The sequence below is a fragment of the Portunus trituberculatus genome, chromosome 46 (assembly GCF_017591435.1).
Source record: "Portunus trituberculatus isolate SZX2019 chromosome 46, ASM1759143v1, whole genome shotgun sequence".
In the NCBI taxonomy this organism is placed as follows: domain Eukaryota; kingdom Metazoa; phylum Arthropoda; class Malacostraca; order Decapoda; family Portunidae; genus Portunus; species Portunus trituberculatus.
The window spans coordinates 31,847,291-31,870,234 of NC_059300.1; the positions used below are offsets into that span (position 1 = coordinate 31,847,291).

General features: G+C 40.9%; 2 protein-coding genes across 2 annotated transcripts in view; one reads left to right on the plus strand and one right to left on the minus strand.

Annotated features, from left to right (window-relative positions):
* The window catches only part of LOC123519963 (hemocyanin subunit 2-like), a 130,658-nt gene that overhangs the window by 80,319 nt on the left and 27,395 nt on the right, over nucleotides 1-22,944 (plus strand). The window lies entirely within an intron of this gene.
* Nucleotides 10,649-13,809, minus strand: LOC123519962 (hemocyanin subunit 2-like). Its single transcript, XM_045281718.1, has 3 exons — nucleotides 13,690-13,809; nucleotides 11,490-13,010; nucleotides 10,649-11,369 (listed from the first exon to the last, which is right to left on the minus strand). The coding sequence occupies exons 1-3, from the start codon at nucleotides 13,769-13,771 to the stop codon at nucleotides 10,939-10,941; spliced, it is 2,034 nt and encodes a 677-aa protein (XP_045137653.1). The 5' UTR covers nucleotides 13,772-13,809; the 3' UTR covers nucleotides 10,649-10,938.

Sequence of the window (22,944 nt, forward strand, 5' to 3'; positions counted from 1 at the left end):
GCATTATCGACTAAACGCTCGGAACTCACTAGCCTTGTCTTGAGCTTCTATGTGAGGAAGGGGTGAAATTAGTGGTGTATCATGTTCTTTTGGAACCTCGGACCTTGCGTGAGTTTTTTTCTGGATATTGCTGGGTAAATGTAAAATGTAAATTGGTTAAGTAAACAACAACGTGTTTCTTTTCCTTTCTATTGTTAATAGTACATTTCGACTTTAATTTTGGAACAGGATCTGATAACTGAAAATTTATGAAAACAAAATGAGATTAAATTTGATTCTGCTCATCAATGTAAACAAAATGCATAATTCGTGACGTTGTTGAAAGAAAGAATGAAGTGAGATATGATATCTAAGAATATCTACCGGAAATGTTTTATTGTACAAATGAAATTGCCATTGGAAGATTTTTTAAGTCTTTAGTGTTTCTCTAATATACTTACGTACGTAAAATAACATTTTTCAGCTTCTTCGGTGCTTGAAAAAGTGATCATATTTTTGTAAATAAAATTCAGTGTTGATTTATAATTCAATCTATTAACTGAATGTATATAGAATATCGTCAGCTTTCTCATCAACCAGTAGTTGAAACTGATTTTCCTATTAAAAATACTATGCATTTGTAAGAATGATAAATGCAAAGCGCGGAAGTGACAGAGACCAGAGACACAACAGCCATCTAGTCTCATTGTAATCCAAAGTATTCTCTTGTTACAAGGTGTTTCTTTCAAGCAGCTTTGGTGATGACAGGTGAATATTCACCAAAGTGTTTATTCTTCCTTGGCAGAGGAGTTGCTTATCTTACTCTTATCTCTATCTCTATCTGTCTTTTTGTGGTAATATGCATGTCTAGGTTTATGCCTCTGTCTATGCCTTTCAGCTTGGCTGTCTCTTTCTGATTCTGTCTATGCGTTCCTCCGTCGGTGCGTTTGTCTGTCTTTCTGTTTATCTGTCTCGTTATCAATTCTGCTTGACTACGTGGTGTGTGTGTGTGTGTGTGTGTGTGTGTGTGTGTGTGTGTGTGTGTGTGTGTGTGTGTGTGTGTGTGTGTGTGTGTGTGTGTGTGTGTGTGTGTGTGTGTGTGTGTGTGTGTGTGTGTGTAAGACAGAGAGAGAGAGAGAGAGAGAGAGAGAGAGAGAGAGAGAGAGAGAAAAGGGAAGACACTTCTCTGCCAAGGAAGAATAAACACTTTGGTGAATATTCACCTGTCATCACCAAAGCTGCTTGAAAGAAACACCTTGTAACAAGAGAATACTTTGGATTACAATGAGACTAGATGGCTGTTCTCTCTCTCTCTCTCTCTCTCTCTCTCTCTCTCTCTCTCTCTCTCTCTCTCTCTCTCTCTCTCTCTCTCTCTCTCTCTCTCTCTCTCTCTCTCTCTCTCTCTCTCTCTCTCTCTCTCTCTCTCTCTCTCTCTCTCTCTCTCTCTCTCTCTCTCTCTCTCTCTCTCACACACACACACACACACACACACACACACACACACACACACACACACACACACACACACACACACACACACACACACACACACACACACACACACACACACACACACACACACACACACACACACACACACACACACACACACACACACACACACACACACACATACACATACATATTACACTTTTGACGGAGATAATTTGAGATCATTCGAGCGCGAGTTAAGGGAATGATGTACATTGAGATTCGATTGCCTGCGTGTTGAGTCAGTTACTCACACTAACTGGTTGAAGTCGACGTGACCATCGCCCTGAGTACCTGGCATGTATTTGTTTAAAAAAAAAAAAAGTCAGCTCTTGTGTGATAAGCAATTAGCTTCTCTTCTTTCCTTTTAGAGTTTCGAGTATGCTCTTCACTGATTTTAGATCTCAGAAGTGTGTTTACTTGGTTAGGATGGCGGTAAGAGTGTGTACCGTAGCTGTTGGAGTAACTTGTTGAGAAAGTACGCCCTGTGTAACTCGCCATTGTCGTGAGGATCATCTGCAAGATACCTGATGGCCAGATATAACCTTCCACTGACTCTATACATCCCTTGAGCTCGTCTGTGTTGGTAAGGGCCTGATGTTTCGTATACCTCGTATTTCACCTACTCGCTTCATAGCTCTTCTGTTCTTGTGTAAGCTATTAATGTAAAGTAGTAGTGTATCATTCAGCTTGAGTCGGAACAGTGTGTGTGTGTGTGTGTGTGTGTGTGTGTGTGTGTGTGTGTGTGTGTGTGTGTGTGTGTGTGCTTGCGCGCGCTCGCTCGCTTAAAGCTCATTATATCTATACTTTTTGCTTTGTTATACATTTCTTATGTATTACATTGCAGTGTATCCTTTGTTATTTTCTTCTTTTTTTATATATTCTTTTGGTTATGTTCTTTTATTTTATTTCAATTCTTTTTTATATTTATTTTATTTAGTTTTTTTTTTTTTTTTTTTGCAATTTGCATTATGCTCCTTTAATTCTATATTTAGGAGGGGCACCAGCCAAGCACAAAAAAATTGCATTTTTACAAAAGGCCCACTGAGGTGCGGATCCCGTACAGAGTCGAAAGCGTTCATAAGAGAATACAGGATAAATGTCTTTAAACCCCTCTCTTGAATGGATTTAAGTCACAGGAAAGCGGAAATACAGAAGTAGGTTGCGAATTCAGAGTTTACCAGAGAAATTCATAGATATTGATAATAGTGTTTAATTCTTGCATTAGGAAGGCGTGAGAGAAAGAAAAGTTGTCATGAAAACAACGATAGAAGACAGCAAAAGATGCAACATTGCAGCAATAAGGAGACAACAGACAGTCAGAGGAGATGAGTTGATAAGACAGAAGTATATTTGTTCCTTCCTGTCGTAACCAACAGTAAGATTGGAATGAATGGGATAGTATCAAGACATCTGGAGTCGATACCGGTACAGGAGTCTGACCTGGGGACATTCATGGTCCCTTCCTCACGAAAGAATTCCAAGTCCAGTGTGTCATGAGGTTTTATTTTGTTTTACACTGGCTGCGATACTTTTGCAGAATGAAGTATTAACACATAGATTGTGTACTGGAAAATGACAGGGTTGTATGTACTTGAGATCGTTATTTAGTTTGTCTCCCTTGTCTCTATGTCTTTCTATTTTGTCTTACTAGCTAATTACCTATTTTTCTGCCTACCAGTTTCTCTCTCTCTCTCTCTCTCTCTCTCTCTCTCTCTCTCTCTCTCTCTCTCTCTCTCTCTCTCTCTCTCTCTCTCTCTCTCTCTCTCTCTCTCTCTCTCTTTTAAGAATATAAGAATAAAGGGAAGCTGCAAGAGGCCGCTAGACCTAAACGTGGCAGTTCTTGTATGAGCAAAGCTACCTAATTCCATCTACATCCTCATCCATAATTTTATCTAATTTTTTAAAGCTCCCTATTGACTCAGCGCTAACATGACTATGAGTGCGTTTCACCCATCAGCCACTCTGATTGAAAACCAGTATTATCCCATTTTTCCTCTAAACCTGAATTTCTCAAGCCTAAACCCATTATTTCTGGTTCTGTCCCCGCTACTGATCCTAAGAACTTCGCTTATGTCCTCTTTGTTATAATGATTATACGACTTAAATACTTCGATCAGGTCCCTTCTTAACCTACGTATCTCTAAGGAATACAAATTTAGTTTCTTGAATCTCGCTTCACATGGAACATCCCTTACCTCATGTATCTCTTTAGACATCCCTCTTTGCACTGACTCTAATAGATCTATATCCTTCCTCTAATGTGGGGACCAGAATTGCACCGCATAATCCAGATGTGGTCTGACCAGCGCCAAATATAACTTTGATATTACTTCGGGACTTCTGCTTTTAACACTCCTAGAAATTAATCCTAGTACCTTATTTGCCTTATTTCTAGCCTCTATACATTGCTTCCTTTGACCAAAATCGGAGCTAACTATAACTCTTAAGTCTTTTTCATACTCTGAACTTTCTAGTGTCTCGTCATTTCTCGTGTACCTATTGTATGGATTTCCTCTATCTACACTATGTACTCTGCTTTGTTAATGTTGAACTGCATTTGCCATTTGTCCGTCCATTCGTTCATCCTATCTAAATCCACCTGCAAGGTGATGGCATCCGCATGTGACCTAATTAGTTTACCTATCTTCCTATCGTCTGCAAATTTACTAATGTTAATAATAATGCCACTATCCAAGTCATTAATATATGTTAGATATAACAGTGGCCCTAACACTGAACCCTGTGGCAACCCACTAATTACTTGACCCCACCCAAAATTAGATCCGTTAATACTACCCTTTCTGGCCTATCGCCTAACCACTCTTTTATCCAGTCTAATGTTTTCTCTCTATAACGTGTGCTCTAACTTTTCACAAGAGCCTCTGATGTGGCACCCTATCAAACGCTTTACTGAAATATAAGTATAGGAAGTAGTAATCATCACCATTATATGTCACCTCATGAAATTTTCTATGAAAACTCAACAATTTTTTAAGACATGACTTTCCCTTCGTAAAGCCATGTAAGTCATTTATAATTAAATATTAGAGTTTATTCTCCTGTCTTAAATATAGGTTCAACATTAGCTTGTCTCTTCATTATCGGTACCTCACCTGACTCTAGTGACATCCTGAAAAGCACTGATAAAGGCTCACTGACGACCTCTTTGCATTCCTTAAGTTATCTTGGGTATATCTCGTCAGGTCCTGGTGACTTGAATTTCTTTAGTTGATCTATATCCTTTTCTACTATCTCCTTAGTTATATGAATATCTGTCAGATTCTCACTTTCCTCTGCTCTAAAAATCTGTTCACTATCTGGGATTTCCTGATGAAGACAGTTAAAAAATACTCGTTCACACTTTTACCAATCTCCTCCCTAGAACTAACCAGCTCACCATTAGCTTTCTTTACAGGACCTAATTCTTCTCTGATTTTTATCTTATATAACTGGAAAACCCCTTGGGATCCATCTTTGCCTGGCTGGTTACCCTCAATTCATATATGTATAGCTGCTTTTAGCTTTCATCGTTAACCTCTCAACTGTTTTTACTAATTCGTTGTATTGCGGCCTTAAACCTTCATCTCCTGCCTGTATTATCCTATATATACATTTCTCTTCTGTCCTATATTGTGTTTCAATCCATCTATCATCCACTCAGGGTCATTCCTTTGTGGTTTTATTGTTTTTTTTTTATGAAATTTTAGCTACTTGGCCTCTATGTACTTTTTATTAAGGAAGTAATTATTCACCTAACAAACATTTACCTGCCTTGATACCACCACCCTCACATCGCTCCTCTTGGCTTGACCTGAATCAGCCCGCACCATCTCACCCGTCCAACTCTCCCCCTTCTCCGACCTCACACCTCACCCCACCTCTCTGGCCCTGCCTTCCTTCTCTCATCTGCATTGTGAACCTTACCTGACCTACCCTTCCTGGCCCTTTCTAATCGACTCCCTGTAAATATCTTCTTAACCTCTCACAATTTACCTACCTGAAGTCAGGTACTTTCCTCGTGCTCTTCCTTCTAAATGCTTCGTGTCACTTTATCCTATATCGTATTTCACTTTGGTTACTATTACCTAGATGGCCACCAAACTGTGTAACTGCTTCTTCCCTGTTTGTCAGAATCAAATCTAGAATATTATTTCCTCGAGTGGGTTAAAAATATATCTGCTTCAAAAGATTATCCTGAATGACCGTAAGAAATTCCTCTGCTTCACTGTTGCCCACCATCAAGCTCCAAATAACATTCCTTTAATTGAAATCGCTTACCACACATACCTTGCTGTATTTGGCGGCTCTGTTCATTTTCTCCCATAGTGGAGAGTTGGCTTCGTTTGTAGCATTAGGGGCCTGTATACTAAGCTTATTACTAATGATTGTGAACCTTCCTTAGAAACTGTTTTGTTATCTGTCTTAATACAACTCTTTATGCAACATTGCAGTGTGACCTTAACGTACTAAGCCACATTTCCCCTCTTCTGTTCTCTGTTATGAAAAAGTGTATAACCCTCAATTTTAACCTCCGGATGAAATACTTTCTTGACATGTCTAACGGTTTCTGTTAACGCAATTGTATTAAAACTGTCAACACACTGTTCCTCCAAGCAAATGTTACTTATACAAAACACTCCTACAGTTTGTGAAATAAACACTCAAGCTATTCTTCACCCTTGATAAGATAGTTACTTTTTTAGATTAATTATTCTGTCTCCTGACTAATGAAAAAATCGCTTGAGTGCATATATGTAACTCTCCTTCAAATGTTCCAGCCAAAACTTGAACATCATAGCGTGATAAATGCAGTCCATTCCTGGCATACAAGGTGTCCTTGCCATAGAAGAGGTCCTGGTACCTTCCCTATCCCAGCACCCAGCAAACACACTCTCATTGTATGCTTCCTATCTCTCGCACAGGACGCACTATCAAAATGTCTAACCCTGACTATTGCCAACCGCCAGGACCTTACCTTGGGACAGGAAACTTGCGTCTGTCCCCTCCTTCCTCTCCTCATCTCCGCCCGCTACCTCTTCCTCCTCCCCATTCCATCCAATACATCGGTGGGGTTCCTCGTCTCCACGCGGTGAGCTCCCATAGGACATTCCTCCTTTTTGTATCCGCGAACACCATCTGCAACTCCCGTTCCTACATCATTTTACTAGGTAAGGTGACTGCAGGGCCTGACCCTCCCTCAGGCGATGATATCTCCTGACAGAACTCAGCTTGGAGTTCAGAGACTGGCATACGAAACTCCTCCTTCTATGGAACTTAGCCTCCACCTCTGAGACCTTCGTAACGAAGGCCTCGAGAATAGGAGAACTAACACTCCCACTTGAAACTTTATGGCAAGCAAGAAAACTAACCATCTCTACAAGCAAGTGTCAGGTCCGATTGCTAGGAAGGTTGACTTGAGATTCTCTCTCTCTCTCTCTCTCTCTCTCTCTCTCTCTCTCTCTCTCTCTCTCTCTCTCTCTCTCTCTCTCTCTCTCTCTCTCTCTCTCTCTCTCTCTCTCTCTCTCTCTCTCTCTCTCTCTCGAAAATATTGAACATTTCCTTTGAGTGGTCAGCCTTTCTTAGTACAAAATGCGTCGTGTAGGTTGAAAACGAGAATGAAATATACTAAAGCCTCCGTTCCAGTGGATGACGATCGTTTTGCACCCTTGCTCTTCCGCAAAGATGGTTAGATCGCGTTGAGGTCGCTGGAAAATGGGAGAAATTAATTTTGGTAGGACTACTAGCAGCTCTTCCGCTGCGCAATGATTTCTTCTTAGTCCGCCAGTTTCTGGTCCACTTTTGCAGTAATGAATGGGTTTCTAGTGTGCCTTCTTTGAACGCTCCTTAGATGACGTTGGCCTCCATTTAACGTTGCTTTGGCGAATAGGACGACTGCTGAAGGACCTTTTGTCGTCATCTTAGACTTATATTTATAAGAGGGGGAATCTGGTTACAGTCATCATTCGCATCTCGCACTTACTTAGAGACAGTCATGTTGGTATCAGGAACGACGAAGTCTTGTGCCATGCAACGTTATGAGAAGAGTGAAGGTTTTGAGCAATACTGTGGCTTTGCTTAGCGTAGCCTGTAACTACCAGTAATTCTTCTACTTGGTTGAAGAAGGTGCATTAAGATAAATAAATAGATAACGATAAACAGAAAAAATAAGTAAATGTTAAAGTAAGCTCGACCGTCGTTTATCAGAACCTCGTTTATTGGGATTTCGGTTAATCCGGACAGTGTCCAGTTAAGTATTTAATCATTTGGGTTCAGCCTGCCAACAAATGAATTGAAATATTGTGCGCTTTGCACATTTCCAGAAATGGCCAATAGATGGCGGCGCCGCTGCGGCTAGCGGTTGTAAACAATTGCGGCTGATGGTCGTGAATACTGTGTATAAACTGGTATTAGTGAGCAAGTTTGTGCATTTTTCATTCCCTCAGAACTCTTAAATTATGTCTCCCATGGGTGTTAGGTGTAAGTGAGTGATCCTAGTTGTGACTTAAAAGATGGAATTGATAAGAAAATTAGGGAAAGAAGTTAATATTATGAGTATTTGTGGAGTATGGTGTGGCCAAAAATGTAAGGAGTAGAAAAGATGCTGCATCACATAACGCCGTTATGAAATTGTATATGCAGCAGATAGAAAGCTGGCGTATAAATTAATATAAAGAATAGATGGCTGTGGCGATTGTGCAATCGAAACGGACTTCTTAATGCTACTGTGCAGGGTGTTTTCGGTGCGACATACCCAGCATCACATGACAAAGCTGCATGTTGTGGTACTATTTCCATTGTACTTCATGTCTATGATTTTGTTTTTTCGTGCTCTCAGGTATTAACATATATTGCAGCCTATAAATCGAGTTTTTAAGGTCTTTTTTTTTTTTATAAAAACTAGGGGTCAGCTTATGGGGTGAATATAAACTAACAATCTTCAAATATATTTGCACCATTAACGTCAGCATACCGGAAAACTACTACTGAACTTGGTTTAAGGGCTGTGTTTAAATGATATTCTAGTCAGACACGGTAAAACTGGAAACTGCTACTCATGAGGACTGCACATACTGACACTCTATAGTAAGTAGGAAGAATATCGTACCTACACAATAATGTAGCTTATTACTATAGAATACTTTACTGATACAAAAAGACATGATCGTTTCCTAACGAAATGATCATAGTAGACTGCTCAGTGCTGCCACCTAGTGACGGACATTCCATTTGAACAGTTTTTTAGGTGCAAAATTTTAAATATCAATTTATTTTTTCAAATATTTCAGATTATTTTAGCTGTTATGTTTCTAGCTTTTTATTAATAGATTATGCTGTAGTAATAAACTACGGTATTTCTGTAGGTACATTGTTGTTGTTACTAACTACAAAGTGTCAGTTCCCTGCACAACATGGCGGCTGTCTCCCTGAACCAGGAGTCAGGAGTTCTATCTGGTCTCCCTGAGTCCCTTACCTATGAAATGTTCACATCACCCTTGAATATATTCTTCTTGGGAGTATGTGCAGTACCTATGAGTAGCAGTTACTTTCGTTTCTTTTGTTCCAACGTTTCAAGCAGGGCTGTAGTTTGGACACTTTCCATTAAAGTTTTAAAAGTAAATATTCATCAGATACAATAATGAAACAGGTAAGTTGAGAAAAAAAAAAAAACTGACAGCTTGTTTATGTTGGGGATGCTTGAAGTTGGTGGTGTTTTCATTCTATTTGAATTCTTTTATCTATTTAATTGTAGATAAAACTAATTTTACAATCCAATGCTCAGTGACTCAGGTTAACACTGGGCCAGGCTAAGTAATGGTTTAGGGGAGTTGCCTTATCTGCAAGGTAAACCTATAGTACAACAAACATTATGGGGTCAAATTAGAGGGTTGACATACGTCAGATTAACGTATCTGCAAGGTAAATCCATAGTACAATTTTTGTGGTCAAATTATAGAGGTCGACTTAAAAGCTGCAATATACGGTACTGGTAGGTTAGTTTTAGTGTTAGGTTAATTTAGATTAAGTTTATTTTGGTTGGTCAGGGAAACCAAAATAAACCAAATTTTGCATTTTCTAGAAAAAGTCTAAAGCAATAAAAATTCACATTTGATAAAACGAAGAACCAGTTTGCATTATCTGAACTTTTCATTATCAGGACTGGTGCCTGCACCATATAGTCCGGAAAAAACGAGGGTTGAGTGTAAATGAATAAATAAATGGATAAAGAAATAAGTAAATGAATTAAATAGAAAATAGAGAAAGTGAAATAGATAAATGAAATTTAAAGATGATATATAAAATAGAAAAAATCTAAATGAAACCAATAAGTAGAATATACAAAAAAGACGACCAAACTGCCTTCTCTTTACTACCATTCTGCTCCTTTTACTCCCCTTGAAACTCCGTTGTGCGCTACTCATGCATCCTTGCCACGATCCAATGTGACGTCTACCGAGCAGCGTAATATATTTTTTTCAGCATGTTTGTTGCCAAATTATGGCGCCCTCCGCTTTCTATCCACGGCCCTACTGCCTCCATGGATACCTTCCTGCCTCCGCCTGACGACCACTGGCGACCAAATCGTAGAAGGGTTGCACAACAGTCGGCACTCCAGTAGAAACTTCATTATATAGAAGTCTCGTTCTTATGTCTCCAGATTGAGACCAGCACTAACCTCTTGCTTTTTTTTTTTTTTTTATTTATACCATGTAGGCTTTTCACGGGAATTTATGGGGTAAAGGGGATATTTTTAGGGTACCTCCTATCTCAAAGCCCACCCGCTAGGAAACCGTTGCCCCGAGTGGGAAAGCCCAACCTACACTCGGACCGTGGACAGGATTCGAACCCGTGCGCTTGGAGACCCTCTGATCCCAAAGCACGTATGGTTCTACTGTACCACGGCTTTGTGTCTTTTTTTTACTCGTGGCGACACGGGCTGTTGTAGGAATTTTGAAAAGCCAGTTGCTCAAGGTTAATGTGAATATAAATGAGTGTAATGGTAGCTTTGTCAAATCTTAATCCTCAAGGGCTATACATTGTTTTGATCTGTCTTTATTTATTTTGTAACCGACAGCACCTTGCTAGGTCGTACTTATTATGAACTTAGTTTTCTTTAATAAGAAGAAATTAATTTGCTGCTATTGAGGAACATATATGGAGACATGAAAACATAACATTTCTTTCCTATTGCATTTATTAGATGTGCTTTGCTTATCCTAAACGGAGTCACACTTTGAGGAGCTGTGTCGACTGTTGACATATTAGAACTTAATTTCAGAACTAATTTTGAATTTGTTGATGATATTTGATACATTAAATTAGAATTCCATCACAAAATATCGTTGTGATATTTAGTATGTAATTAAGAATAAATTCTTATCTAATGTGATTGTGATGGTACAAAAAAAAAAAATTTAGTCCGATTTTGAGAATAAATGCTTCTGTTTGTGCCTAAAAAACACAGATTTAGTGGTCTTCTTCCACATGGTACACCTTGACGTCCACAGCCTTGAAGTTAGAGACGCCAGTGATGATGCGCTCGTCGTCGACGCGGCGGTCCAGCGGGTAACCATGTGGCTGATTGTCAGGGTATGTGCCATCGTGGCAGCCGTAATGATTGAAGGTAGTGCTCTCATGCAGGCCATCGACAGCCCCGTCCTTGGCGCCGTCAGAGACGAATGCCACTACATGGAAATCCATGCCCTCACTCTTGCCCTTAGGGAGGAGGAACCTGTTGGGAAGCCCCAGGCTGCTGTGGTATTCCTCGAGATGGAGCTCTGAGCCGGAGGTCAGTGCTTCATTAGCCTTATCGATCAGAGTCTGGAAGCTGGGCACGTCAGGAACTGTGACAGCGGATTCCTTGCTGGAGCGTTTGATTGTGTTTTTTCCAGGAGTCACTGTGTGAGAAAGTGTTTTTATCAATATATGTCATGATTTTAAATTATTATTGAGTTTAGTCATTTCATCATTAATTGATTTACACTTAATATAATTAGAACATACTTTAAAATACTTACGCTTAACCCAGAACTTGTCCATTTCAATGGCATTCCATCGTCCGTCGTTAAAGGAGAATTCAACATGGTTGTTGTCATACTTGGGCCAGGCAAAGGCACGCACAGTTGCCAACACATCGTGGTCGTTGTTGTTAGAGATATCAAGTGTGACAGTAAAGTCATTGTGTGTAAGGCGATCAACTACGGTAGAGATAGGCACATCTGGGATCTCGGCAGTATCATCAACGGCATTGATGAGGTTGTACTCGAAGTCTTCAAAGTGAGTCTCAAGACGGTTGCTGAAGGTAATGTCGTTTACGGAGACTCCAGAGAACTCGAGTTCCTCCTTGGTGTAGGGGGTAAGACTGTCCTTGTGCTCCCTGAAGATGTTATCCATGTACTTGTGGAGGCGGAAGAAAGTAGGATCGCGTGTAGCGGTCTCGAAGTGTTCCAGGACACCGGGAGGGAGGGCAAACTTGCCGTGAGGGTCGCCCTGACGGCCAAGCATGACATGAGCAGTGTTGTGCAGGGAGCCGTAGTACTCAGGGTTGGGGCTGTAAGTGGAGGACTCAATCACGTCACCAAGAATGTCGATGCCATGAGCGTCTCTGATGCTGATGACAGACCCGTCCCTGCCGGTGATATAGCCGTGAGCGATGGCATCCCTGATGCGGCTCTCCAGGATCAGCATGTCACGCACGCGGGCCACGCCGTCCACATCCTCAAAGTTGACATTGTCTGGTCGTGAGGGGAAGTAGCCGCCATACTTGTACATGGTGTGGGGAGCGAAGCCCTCGTGGATCATGTCACCCCAGTGGAGTTCCTCGACAGGGTCCAAGTAGTTGGAAAGACGCTCAGCGTCGAAGCGAACAGTAAGCTGATGATGGACCCAGAAGAAGCTCTCGCCCTTTCGGTTGATGTGGTGGTTCTCATGGGCATCGTCCCACCAGAAGGGGAATTCCAAATGCCAGGTGACGTGGTGGGTGTTCATGCCGATGTCCTCGCCGAAGTAGGCCACGCGCTGCTCTGGGTTGCTCTTACTTCCGGTGAAGTGGGACTGGATCTTTGCGGCAGTCTGTGTCATCTTGGCCTTGTATGCTTCTTGAATGACCTCGCTGTTGGTGAAGAGGTGAGGAGTAACCTCATAGAGAGGCGGCAGCACCACGTGTTGTGTCAGAGGAGAGTGTATGACGGCAGCGTAAATGGCGTAGACAAACTCGCCCTCGTTCATGCGAGCACGGAAGAAGGCAGCGTTGCCAGCGAAGGTTTCCCAGTCTGTGGAGTGTTCGAGCACGTCGTAGAGCATGAGAGCCTCCTGCCGCTGGCGGGTGTTGAAGAGCGAGAACCAATGCTTCTGCTCGAGCAGGCGGTGGTCGTTGAGTTCCTTCATGAGCCGCTTGGCTGATACACCATCGTCGTCATAGTGGCCGGAAAGAGGATCGAAGGACTGGGAAACTTCCATCAGATGAGAATCGCGAATATCTTCGTAGACCTTCCACAGGACGCTGTTGACATCGTGCTGCTTCTGGGCGTCCGAAGCTCCTGCAGAAAATGTGTAAAATTAAAATTTTTGCCAAGGTTGCATTATTTTTAATATACAATTTTCTCTGGCAATGAATGAATCCACGAAAAGATAGTGGTATAGATTATGAATGAAATGATGAAATATGAAATAGAACATTGTTTTTAAAAAAATGGCATTGATAAAGTCTTAGAATTTCTTTGAATGAACGATTAGTATAAATGAATGCCGGCTTAAAGCATGGTAAAGAACAGGAGAATAGTTAAACATTTGTACATGTAGCAGATGATGTTTCTGATAACATTGGTAACAATAAATATCATACGCAATCCTTTCATCTATCGACCTTTAAGAAATATTCATTCTTTTATTTGTCATTTTGACATTGTAGCACGAGTGGATGAAGTTCGTTTCAAAGACATGCCATTATATCATTGCCAAGTACAACCGGTAAGTGAAATATGCAATCAATGGCGAGAAGAGGAATAATTCATCTTACTACATACAAATAAAATTTTCATCAGAGGAAGAAAGATCCTTTTGTATTGACATAAGTAAATCCAAATCCTTTTTAGATTTTAGTAAGTAATGATTAATCTTTTTATACAAAGGGCTAGGACAGCAGAGATGGAATGTGAAATCATCTATCAATAATTTACGGAAATTGGATTTTGCTGAATTTAAAAAGAGAAAATTTACCTCCAGGTGAGTCGGCCATCATGCCGAAGTTGGGCCAAGCTGCGGCCGCTGCCACTAGAGCGCACAATATCAGTAGCCTCATCTTCGCTGGACTTCGATGGAAGGTAGCTGTCTTATGAACCTCGAGACATTTATACCCGACGAAACACTTACCCCCCATGCCACTTACCCAGCCATCCCCTTTAGATGACCTCTCCAACACTGCCCCCCTTCCACGATAATCCGTACGCCACTTCAAAATCATCACCATATCTTGTCTACCGAATCTCGGCCTTATGGTATCAGCTTATATAAGCACGTGTCGAATCTCTTAAAATAGGGGGTTCTGTAATCGTTCATATTTTTATGTTTGTATACGTTGTTTGTATTGAGGATGTGCTAGATCTAAGAAAAAAAATAATATTAGGAAGTTAAAAAAAGAAGTGTTATTAGTGCTTATTGAAGGTGCCGTGTCATTTCTATTTTCTTATATCAATCATTATCATCATTGTTGTCGATGTCCTCGTTGTTAGTAGCAAATTTTACTTGTTATAGTAATGACCAGTGTGAGCATCATCATCATGTTGTGAACCATTATCATCGTGTGAATTTATCACTTAGTATTGTGTTACTTTTTCATATCGTAATTGATCGCATGATTCGTGTTATAGTGTTATTGTAGGTGCTGTAGGACTAAATTTATATCAATCACCTGTACATTCTAATTTGTTCAAAGAAGGCTAGACGGAATTGTGTGGCTCACCAAGACTTTGCCACCATGAGAAGAGAGATCGGAAGAGGTCAAGCATGGATCGCCCCGCCATGACCTGCACCCGGGTAGCCGAAGTTGAAAGGAAATCACGTGTAATTATCCATCTCAGCATCGCACTCCATCAGAAAAAAAAAGAAAAACTGCTTTTAAAAACTAAAATGTCGTCAGGTATAATGATTGATTAATATCAACAAAAAATATATTGTATGAAAGAAAATTTTGATGATGACAAAGTTTACATATACTGATAGGAGGTAATAGTGATGAGCGACCATATAGGTCATGACAAGTCACTGCACTGGAAGGTAAGCGCTGTATGGGGATTCAGATGACGGTCGGACAAAGCGTAAGTAATTTTAATACAGGCCCAGTCGCCATCACACAGATAAGATATACTGTGTTTAAAGAAATAAAAAATTAAAACAGCATTAGTAGCCATAGAAAATCATCATAAGGTATCACAGTATATTATTCAATAGGTATTTAGAGGTGACGAACAACTCATGGAGGAGGCAGTAGACACCTGCCGAAATGATAAATACTCCCAGCATCTTCTAAAGCACTGGTTCAGGGGGGTGTTGTGAACTTTTCACAACGAACAAAGGCTTTGGTGACCCAATGGATAAGTGAGGTTCTAAAAGAGCTTACAACGCTGAGAAAAATTATAATAGTCGGCGATTAACCAAATAAGAACATAAGAACATAAGAAAAGAGGAAAGCTGCAAGAGGCCGCCAGGCCTATACGAGGCAGTCCCAGTGTGCTTAATCTACCTAATTCCATCTATCTTCCCCATCCATGAATTTATCTAACCTTCTTTTAAAGCTCCCTATTGACTCAGCCCTGACTACATGCCCACTGAGACCGTTCCACTCATCAACCACTCTGTTTGAAAACCAGTTTCTTCCCATTTCTTTCCTAAACCTGAATTTTTCAAGTTTAAACCCATTATTTCTGGTTCTGTCCCGCTACTGATCCTAAGAACTACATTCATGTCCCTCTGTTAAAACCCTTATACCACTTAAATACTTCTATCAGGTCTCCTCTTAACCTACGTCTCTCTAAGGAATGCAGACTAAGTTTTTTCAGTCTCTCTTCATAGGAATATCCCTCATTCCCTGTATCTTTTAGTCATCCTCCTTTGCACTGACTCCAACAGAGCTATGTCCTTCCTGTAATGTGGGGACCAGAATTGTACCGCATAGTCAAGATGTGGCCTGACCAGCGCCAAGTATAATTTTAGTATTACTTCAGGACTCCTGCTTTTAACACTTCTAAAAATGAAACCTAATATTCTATTCGCCTCATTTCTGGCCTCAATACATTGCTTCTTTGTACCGAGATCAGAGTTAACTATGACTCCTAAATCTTTCTCATACTTGGAACTTCCTAGTGCCACGTTATCTATTGTGTACCTATTGTTTGGGTTATCTCTACCCACGCTCAGCACCCTGAACTTGTTAATATTGAACCGCATTAGCCATCTATCTGTCCATTCTTTCATCCTATTCAAGTCAGCCTGCAAAGCCTTGGCATCCGAATCGGACCTAGTTAATCTACCTATCTTTGTGTCGTCCGGAAATTTACTGATATCACTATTAATTCCACTATCTAAGTCGTTGATATATATTAGAAATAATAATGGCCCTAAAACTGAGCCCTGTGGCACCCCACTAACTATTTCTCCCCATTCGGAATCCGATCCATTAATTACTACCCTTTGTCGCCTGTCGTCTAACGACGCTTTAATCCAGCCTAATATTCTACCCTATTCACTTCTTTTTTTTAAGTAATGACACTTAATACTACTCAGGTTAAGATAATAACCTAAATCTAAGATTGACTGGTTTTGTTACATTACGAGTCTGAAAGTGTTTCACGATCATTCTAGAAATTTAGAACAGTGGAAAATAGCTCGTTACCGCACGCCACTCGACAAAGCGGAATGAGGATGAATTGGAAGCGGTCTACAGTAATCACAATATATTTGCCTGAAAAGACACTTATTTCTGCAATATTTTTCAATATAAGTCTTATTACACAAGATTTTCATTAAAAGTAACTATTTTAACAGAAATGGCTTTACAACAAGCAACTAATCATCGATTAACAGAAGCATAGATAGTAATGTTATCTCTTGCCTTCACATGTCGACGGTATTTCAGCACGCTTTGAAGTTTTCTTCCTCTTAGTATGAAGAGGAGAAAAATTAATGTAAATGAGATTACAAAAAATTCATGTTTTTTAGATGCCAAATACAGATGAAAAATACTGCAAGAAAGCGTAGAGATAACTACAGGCCATTTCGTCTGATATACGCCACGGCAGTTGGTTCCGCAATACCAACCTTCTCAGATATTGAAAACTCAGAATATCTAATATATAGCATAAAACCTACAAAATAATTGAGAACAAGCTTCGATATTTCTTTAATGATCTCATACAAGACGTGTGTAAAGACGTATGTAAAAAGGTTTCGTGTTTTGATATCCATTGTTCCAGCTCAACTAGTATGAAGATGAGCCGATCATGGCATTGGACCGTCTAGAACCCTTAGCAGCAATATCACAATGCAGACTTTCCAACGTGTACCATACCAATTGCTTTGTGTTTCTAGGGATTTCCAGAACAGGCCCAAGATCAAAGTGACGCCAAAGGATTCCGTAGAGCGCTTCTCATTGAATCTAACTGCAGGCATTTTTAAACTCTGCTGCGCACGACATTTCCCACCTGTAGCTGATATAGCAACTGGAATGGTCAGTGTGCTGTGTAGGACATTCTCATTTTTTTTTTTTTTTATTTATACCATGTGGAATTTTCACGGGAGTTTATGGGCTAAAGGGGATACTTTTTGGGGGTACCTCCTATCTTAAAGCCCACCCGCTAGGAAACCGTTGCCCCGAGTGAGGAAGCCTAACCTCGGACCGTGGACAGGATTCGAACCCATGCTCTTGGAGACCTCTCGGACCCCAAAGCACGCATGGTTCCAGGGAGTGGAGTGATCGCAAAGGAACGCAGGTTTTGCTAATGTATTGACCACATTAATTATGAATATGATGCATTTGTTACCGATGTCAGAGGAGTGCCCTGTTTTGCTGATAATTCTCTAATATAAGAGAATATTATTAGAGAAGGATAGTAACAATGATTTAATGACCCTGTATGTAGAAGCTCATTGATAGACTAAGGATAAGGCGTGAAACGTAAGGGAGTATCAAGAACAAGGTGTGTTGCAAGATAACACGGACTGGTTCCTGGTTTGCACCGAGTATGAACGTAGGTGTGACTGTGGAGGTGAGCCATGCAGGCAGGGTAGAAATTTGCCAGTTGGAAAAGCTTGGTTGTTCCTTGATAGAGCAATGACACAAAATTTTCACAAATATTTCTCTAAGATTAATAGTGTTAGTAATAAATATCGGGTGTTTATGTTTGCGCCAGCTTTGTATAATCTGGTGTCCGTGTTAACTCTCTCTCTCTCTCTCTCTCTCTCTCTCTCTCTCTCTCTCTCTCTCTCTCTCTCTCTCTCTCTCTCTCTCTCTCTCTCTCTCTCTCGCTTTCTTGGCGTGTCTTATTGAGAAACACCTCTCCTCAAAATAAGTGTCTCATATTTTTCATTTCAAGCTCTCACGTGCCTCGCCTCTCAGTCTCCTTATACTCGTACACCATTCCAAGTGATATTTCCCTAATAGCACTTTTCTCCACTTAGCGAAAAGTTCTTTGTGCATTTCGGGTATCATCTACGATTCCTCACTCTTGCCAGTGAATGAGTCATGGATGTATGTGTGTGTGTGTGTGTGTGTGTGTGTGTGTGTGCGTGTTTGTAATCCGTCTCTCCTAGTCAAGGTTCACTTTGCTGGAGGAGAAAAAAAAAAAAAAAATTCTCTGCGTGTCTGGAAGTGTTGTGGATTACTCTGCCAAATTATCAGCTTATTTTTGTCTTACAGTGTTTTGTGTTTGTTCTTTGTGTTCTTTTTTCTTTTTTTCTTTAAGGTTAGTATTTCCGAACATCTGACGCAATTTGTGAGCTTGCCGTGACTCCTAAGCTGTAAATCTGTTCAACTACTGATGTCTCCTGAAAAAGTACTCTCTCTCTCTCTCTCTCTCTCTCTCTCTCTCTCTCTCTCTCTCTCTCTCTCTCTCTCTCTCTCTCTCTCTCTCTCTCTCTCTCTCTCTCTCTCTCTCTCTCTCTCTCTCTCTCTCTCTCTCTCTCTCTCTCTCTCTCTCTCTCTCTCTCTCTCTCTCTCTCTCTCTCTCTCTCTCTCTCTCTCTCTCTCTCTCTCTCTCTCTCTCTCTCTCTCTCTCTCTCTCTCTCTCTCTCTCTCTCTCTCTCTCTCTCTCTGAACGTGTGCAGGAAAGCCCTATGATATATTTATTATTTTTCGTAGTCAAGTAACGAGTTCAAATTAGTTTTTTCTTCTTTTGTCATCACTTCTTCAGTGTTGTGCGCTTCTCCATTATCTGCAGTGAAATGGAAAACAAAGATATAGGAGGGAAATATTACAAGATTATCATACTGACAGGTTGACGAATTCTCTCGTGTTGCTAAGTGAAGATAGTGAATACTTCAGTGTGGGGACAACAAGAGGGGAGGGAGGTAGAAAGAGGGAGGGGGATATTGAAAAAAAAAAAAAACAATTATCACTGAAGAGGTTTGAGGTTAAGGATCAAGAGAGAGAGAGAGAGAGAGAGAGAGAGAGAGAGAGAGAGAGAGAGAGAGAGAGAGCAGCGTGTGTGTGCGGGGATAGGGTGGGACAGTGCGGGAGATTACCAAAACACGCTACATTGGTCGAGGGTTAAGTAGTTTGTTGTTATGACGTGGTGTCAGATGATAACCACATCTCTGAACCCGCCTTGCCTACGTGCTAGACAACATCACCAAGGTCGCTCGCCACCTCCCTCCTTCCCCACTACTTTTTCTTTTTTTCTTTTTTTTCGTGCACGCCTCCCACATAACCTACTCGAGGAGATTTTCACTCACCCTGTTTCTCCTCATCTCCGCCTTGCTGACCCTACCGGAAGAACAGAAAGAAAACTCAGAGGGAAATTTTTAAACATTTCTGCTTCACTTCTCAAGTTTTCACATGGTTTAATGGAAGTTTGTATTTTTTTCCTTCAGTAGCATTTTAATGATCATAGTGATAGTTTGATAGCGACTTAGCATCGTGCTTCTATAATACACTCGGGACAACTTGAGTTATTCACCTGCGTCAACCTTAATTAAGCTGAATAGGAAGAGTATTTTCCACAGGACGTAAGGAAAAACAGAGAATTGTGAAGAAGAGAAGGGAAAGAAAGAAAAGTCATGCAAGATAATGTAGATGGAAAAGAAGATGATATATGTGTGTACGTATGTAATCTGGTCTTCTCAATAGTCGCCTTAGTGATAAGTGTACCTTTGCCTTCCGCGCGTGTTATGGATGGGTGGAGCGTAAGAGGTGTGTGTGTGTGTGTGTGTGTGTGTGTGTGTGTGTGTGTGTGTGTGTGTGTACTTTGTATTGTATCTACGTGCTTGTTTTTGTTATTATCCTTAGATATAATTTTTTTTTTTTTTTGGCTACTTATTAAGAAAAAAACCGTAAGGCTTATATTCTCTCGTCTTACTGTTGATAATTGTCTCTAAGGGCAAGTTAGAGTAGTTGTGATAAGAAGGAATGAAAAAAAGAGATTACCTTGGTTAGGAAGAGACCGACACGAAGAATGAAATCAGGTTAACTTATCTATTATTTGCTTGCTGGTCAGTGGCTCTTGTTGCTACAGAGAGAGAGAGAGAGAGAGAGAGAGAGAGAGAGAGAGAGAGAGAGAGAGAGAGGCCAACGCCTTGTCCTAGTTACATAAACACCCCGTGTCTGACAGGATACATTACACTCAGCAACGATATGTACCCAATTTTTGATGTAGTAAAATTTCTTATGATAATTGATTGGGTACTATCATATCACGGAGATCTGAAATACTTGTCATCTATGTCAACAACCAGGAGGAGCAAGTAAAAATAGCGATAGAGAGAGAGAGAGAGAGAGAGAGAGAGAGAGAGAGAGAGAGAGAGAGAGAGAGAGAGAGAGAGAGAGCAGGAGGAAGGGGAATATGAGGAGTTAGAGAAAAAGAAAGTGAAAAGTAGGAGAAAGAAGATAAGAAAAAGTGTAAAAACTAAAAAAAAAAATATTGACGAACGCTAATTACTGGCAAAAGAGGAAACAGGGAAAGAAACAAATGAGACGAAAGAGTGAAGGAAGAGAAGAATGCAGAAGAGAACTTTTAGAAAGAGGTAGTAACTATTGGGAATTAGAAAGGAGGAAGTGGGTAATGTTGTGAAGGAAAGCAACAGGACTGTATAAAAGAAAAATAGGTCGAAAAATAAATTGAAAAAAAAAAAAATTGTAATCAACCTGGAGCTCGAGAACCTCTAAGAGTTCACAAGATTATTTCCAGGGGTACTTAGATGGCTGATCCAATAATATCCTTTACATTACCATTGCATATTGAGTTAGTGTCAGTTACTAAATTAACATCAAGAAGATTTCCAGAGATACTTAGATGGCTGACCTTATAACATCCTTTGCAGTATCATTCCATATTAAGTTAGCGTCAGTCATTACATCAGTATTCTGTTTGATGTCAGATTACTGGGGGCTCAGATAGATGGTCTTGTAACTCAGGGGGTTCTTAATGAGAAAAAAAGGTTGAGAACACCAGCTCTAAGATATTCGTGGCTAGAAATTGTCCATTATAATCTGACTATAGGTAAGGTATATCATGAAAGGATCTGTAATTTTGCGCCAGGTATCGTAGATGGAGTGATCTTGGGAGATGTTTGCCAGGAAGGGACTACGAAGGCTTATGTGCGTGGTGAGACGGTGTTATTGGTGAAGGACCATCTGTGTACAGGTGATTTCCTCCCTTCTCTCTACTGATCACCTTGACAACAGCGGCGTGTATGGTGGTGGTGATAGTGGTGGTGGTGATGATTGTGGCGGCATTAGTGAGGAGGATGATGGTGGTGGTGATAGTGGTGGTGGTGATGATAGTGGTGGCAGTAGTGGGGATAAGGGTGGTGATGTTGATGATGGTGGTGATGATGGTGGCAATAGTGGAGATGATGATGGTGGTGGTGGTTGTGGTGGTGGTGATGGTGGTGGCGGCAGTGGTAGTGATGATGGTGGTGGAGGTAGTGGGGCTGATGATGGTGATAGAGGTAGTGATGGTGATGATAGTGGTGATGATGGTGGCGGTAGTGGTGGTGATGATGGTGGTGGCAGTAGTGGTGGTGGTAGTGGTGGTGGTGGCAGTAGTGGGGGTGATAAGAAACACCTTACTTAATCTTTATCAGCATTTATCATCAATTTTTTTCCTCCCTATGAAAATGATACAAGCGTCTCTTTTTATATATCTCTCTTTCTCAATTATTTTTTACATCTATCAATTTCCTTCTTTTTTTTTTTACTTTCTATTATTGGTTTAACTTTTCCTTCTCTTCGTCAGCACGTCATTCCCTCTTCCCCCTCCCCCCCTTCCCATCATCCTACGCTGCCTCCTCTCTCTCATCTCACTTCTTCCTCTTTTCACCTATTCGCTTTGCCTAACTTTGTTCCTTCCACCTCCCCCAGTAATGTTCCCCTGGAGTGTCGTTAGAGCCATTTCTGCCCATTCTCCTCAGTCCTCCTCGCCACATATGCCCCCCCTTCCCTCCTCACCTGTTATTGTTTGTCTGCTGCCCTCTCTCTCTCTCTCTCTCTCTCTCTCTCTCTCTCTCTCTCTCTCTCTCTCTCTCTCTCTCTCTCTCTCTCTCTCTCTCTTTTTCTGGAACAATTTTTTTTTTCATTATTGCTGCGTCAAACGTTGGCTGCTATTTTTGTTGTTGTTCTTGTTGATGGTGGTGGTGGTGATGGTTTGGTTGTGGTGGTGATGCTGCTGCTGCTGCTGGTTCTTCTTTCTGTTATTTATGTTCTTGTTCTTGTTTTTTTCTCCTTCTCTTCCTCTTCCTCCTCCTCCTCCTCCTCCTCTTCCTCTTCCTCTTCCTCTTCCTCTTCCTCTTCCTCTTCCTCTTCCTCCTCCTCCTCCTCCTCCTTTTTCTTTTTTCTCTTCCTTCTTAATAACGGTCGGTAGTAACCTGGTTTTTTTCCCCCTAATACTTTTACTTATTTATTTCTAGTCTAGTTTATAACCAAGTACCATCTGTCATTTTTTTTATTTCGTATTCACACACACACACACACACACACACACACACACACACACACACACACACACACACACACACACACACACACACACACACACACACACACACACACACACACACACACACACACACACACACACACACACACACACACACACATACACACACACAGAGTTAATTAGCATTGATTGATTGTTTGGTGGTGTTATCAACCAGTCTCACTCTCTGATCTAATTCATCCTTCCTCTGTATCCCTTCCCTCCCGCTCTCCTTCCTGTAATCACCGCTCTCCACTTCGCAGCATGATAACTGTACCTCCTTATTCTC

Bases quoted from the DNA above. Each gene is read 5' to 3' on its own strand.
- LOC123519962 (XM_045281718.1), bottom strand. From the start codon at position 13,771: ATGAGGCTACTGATATTGTGCGCTCTAGTGGCAGCGGCCGCAGCTTGG. The intron at 13,011-13,689 runs GTAAATTTTCTC...CATTTTCTGCAG, and splicing joins GATGGCCGACTCACCTGGAG to GAGCTTCGGACGCCCAGAAG. The intron at 11,370-11,489 runs GTAAGTATTTTA...TTTCTCACACAG, and splicing joins GGACAAGTTCTGGGTTAAGC to TGACTCCTGGAAAAAACACA.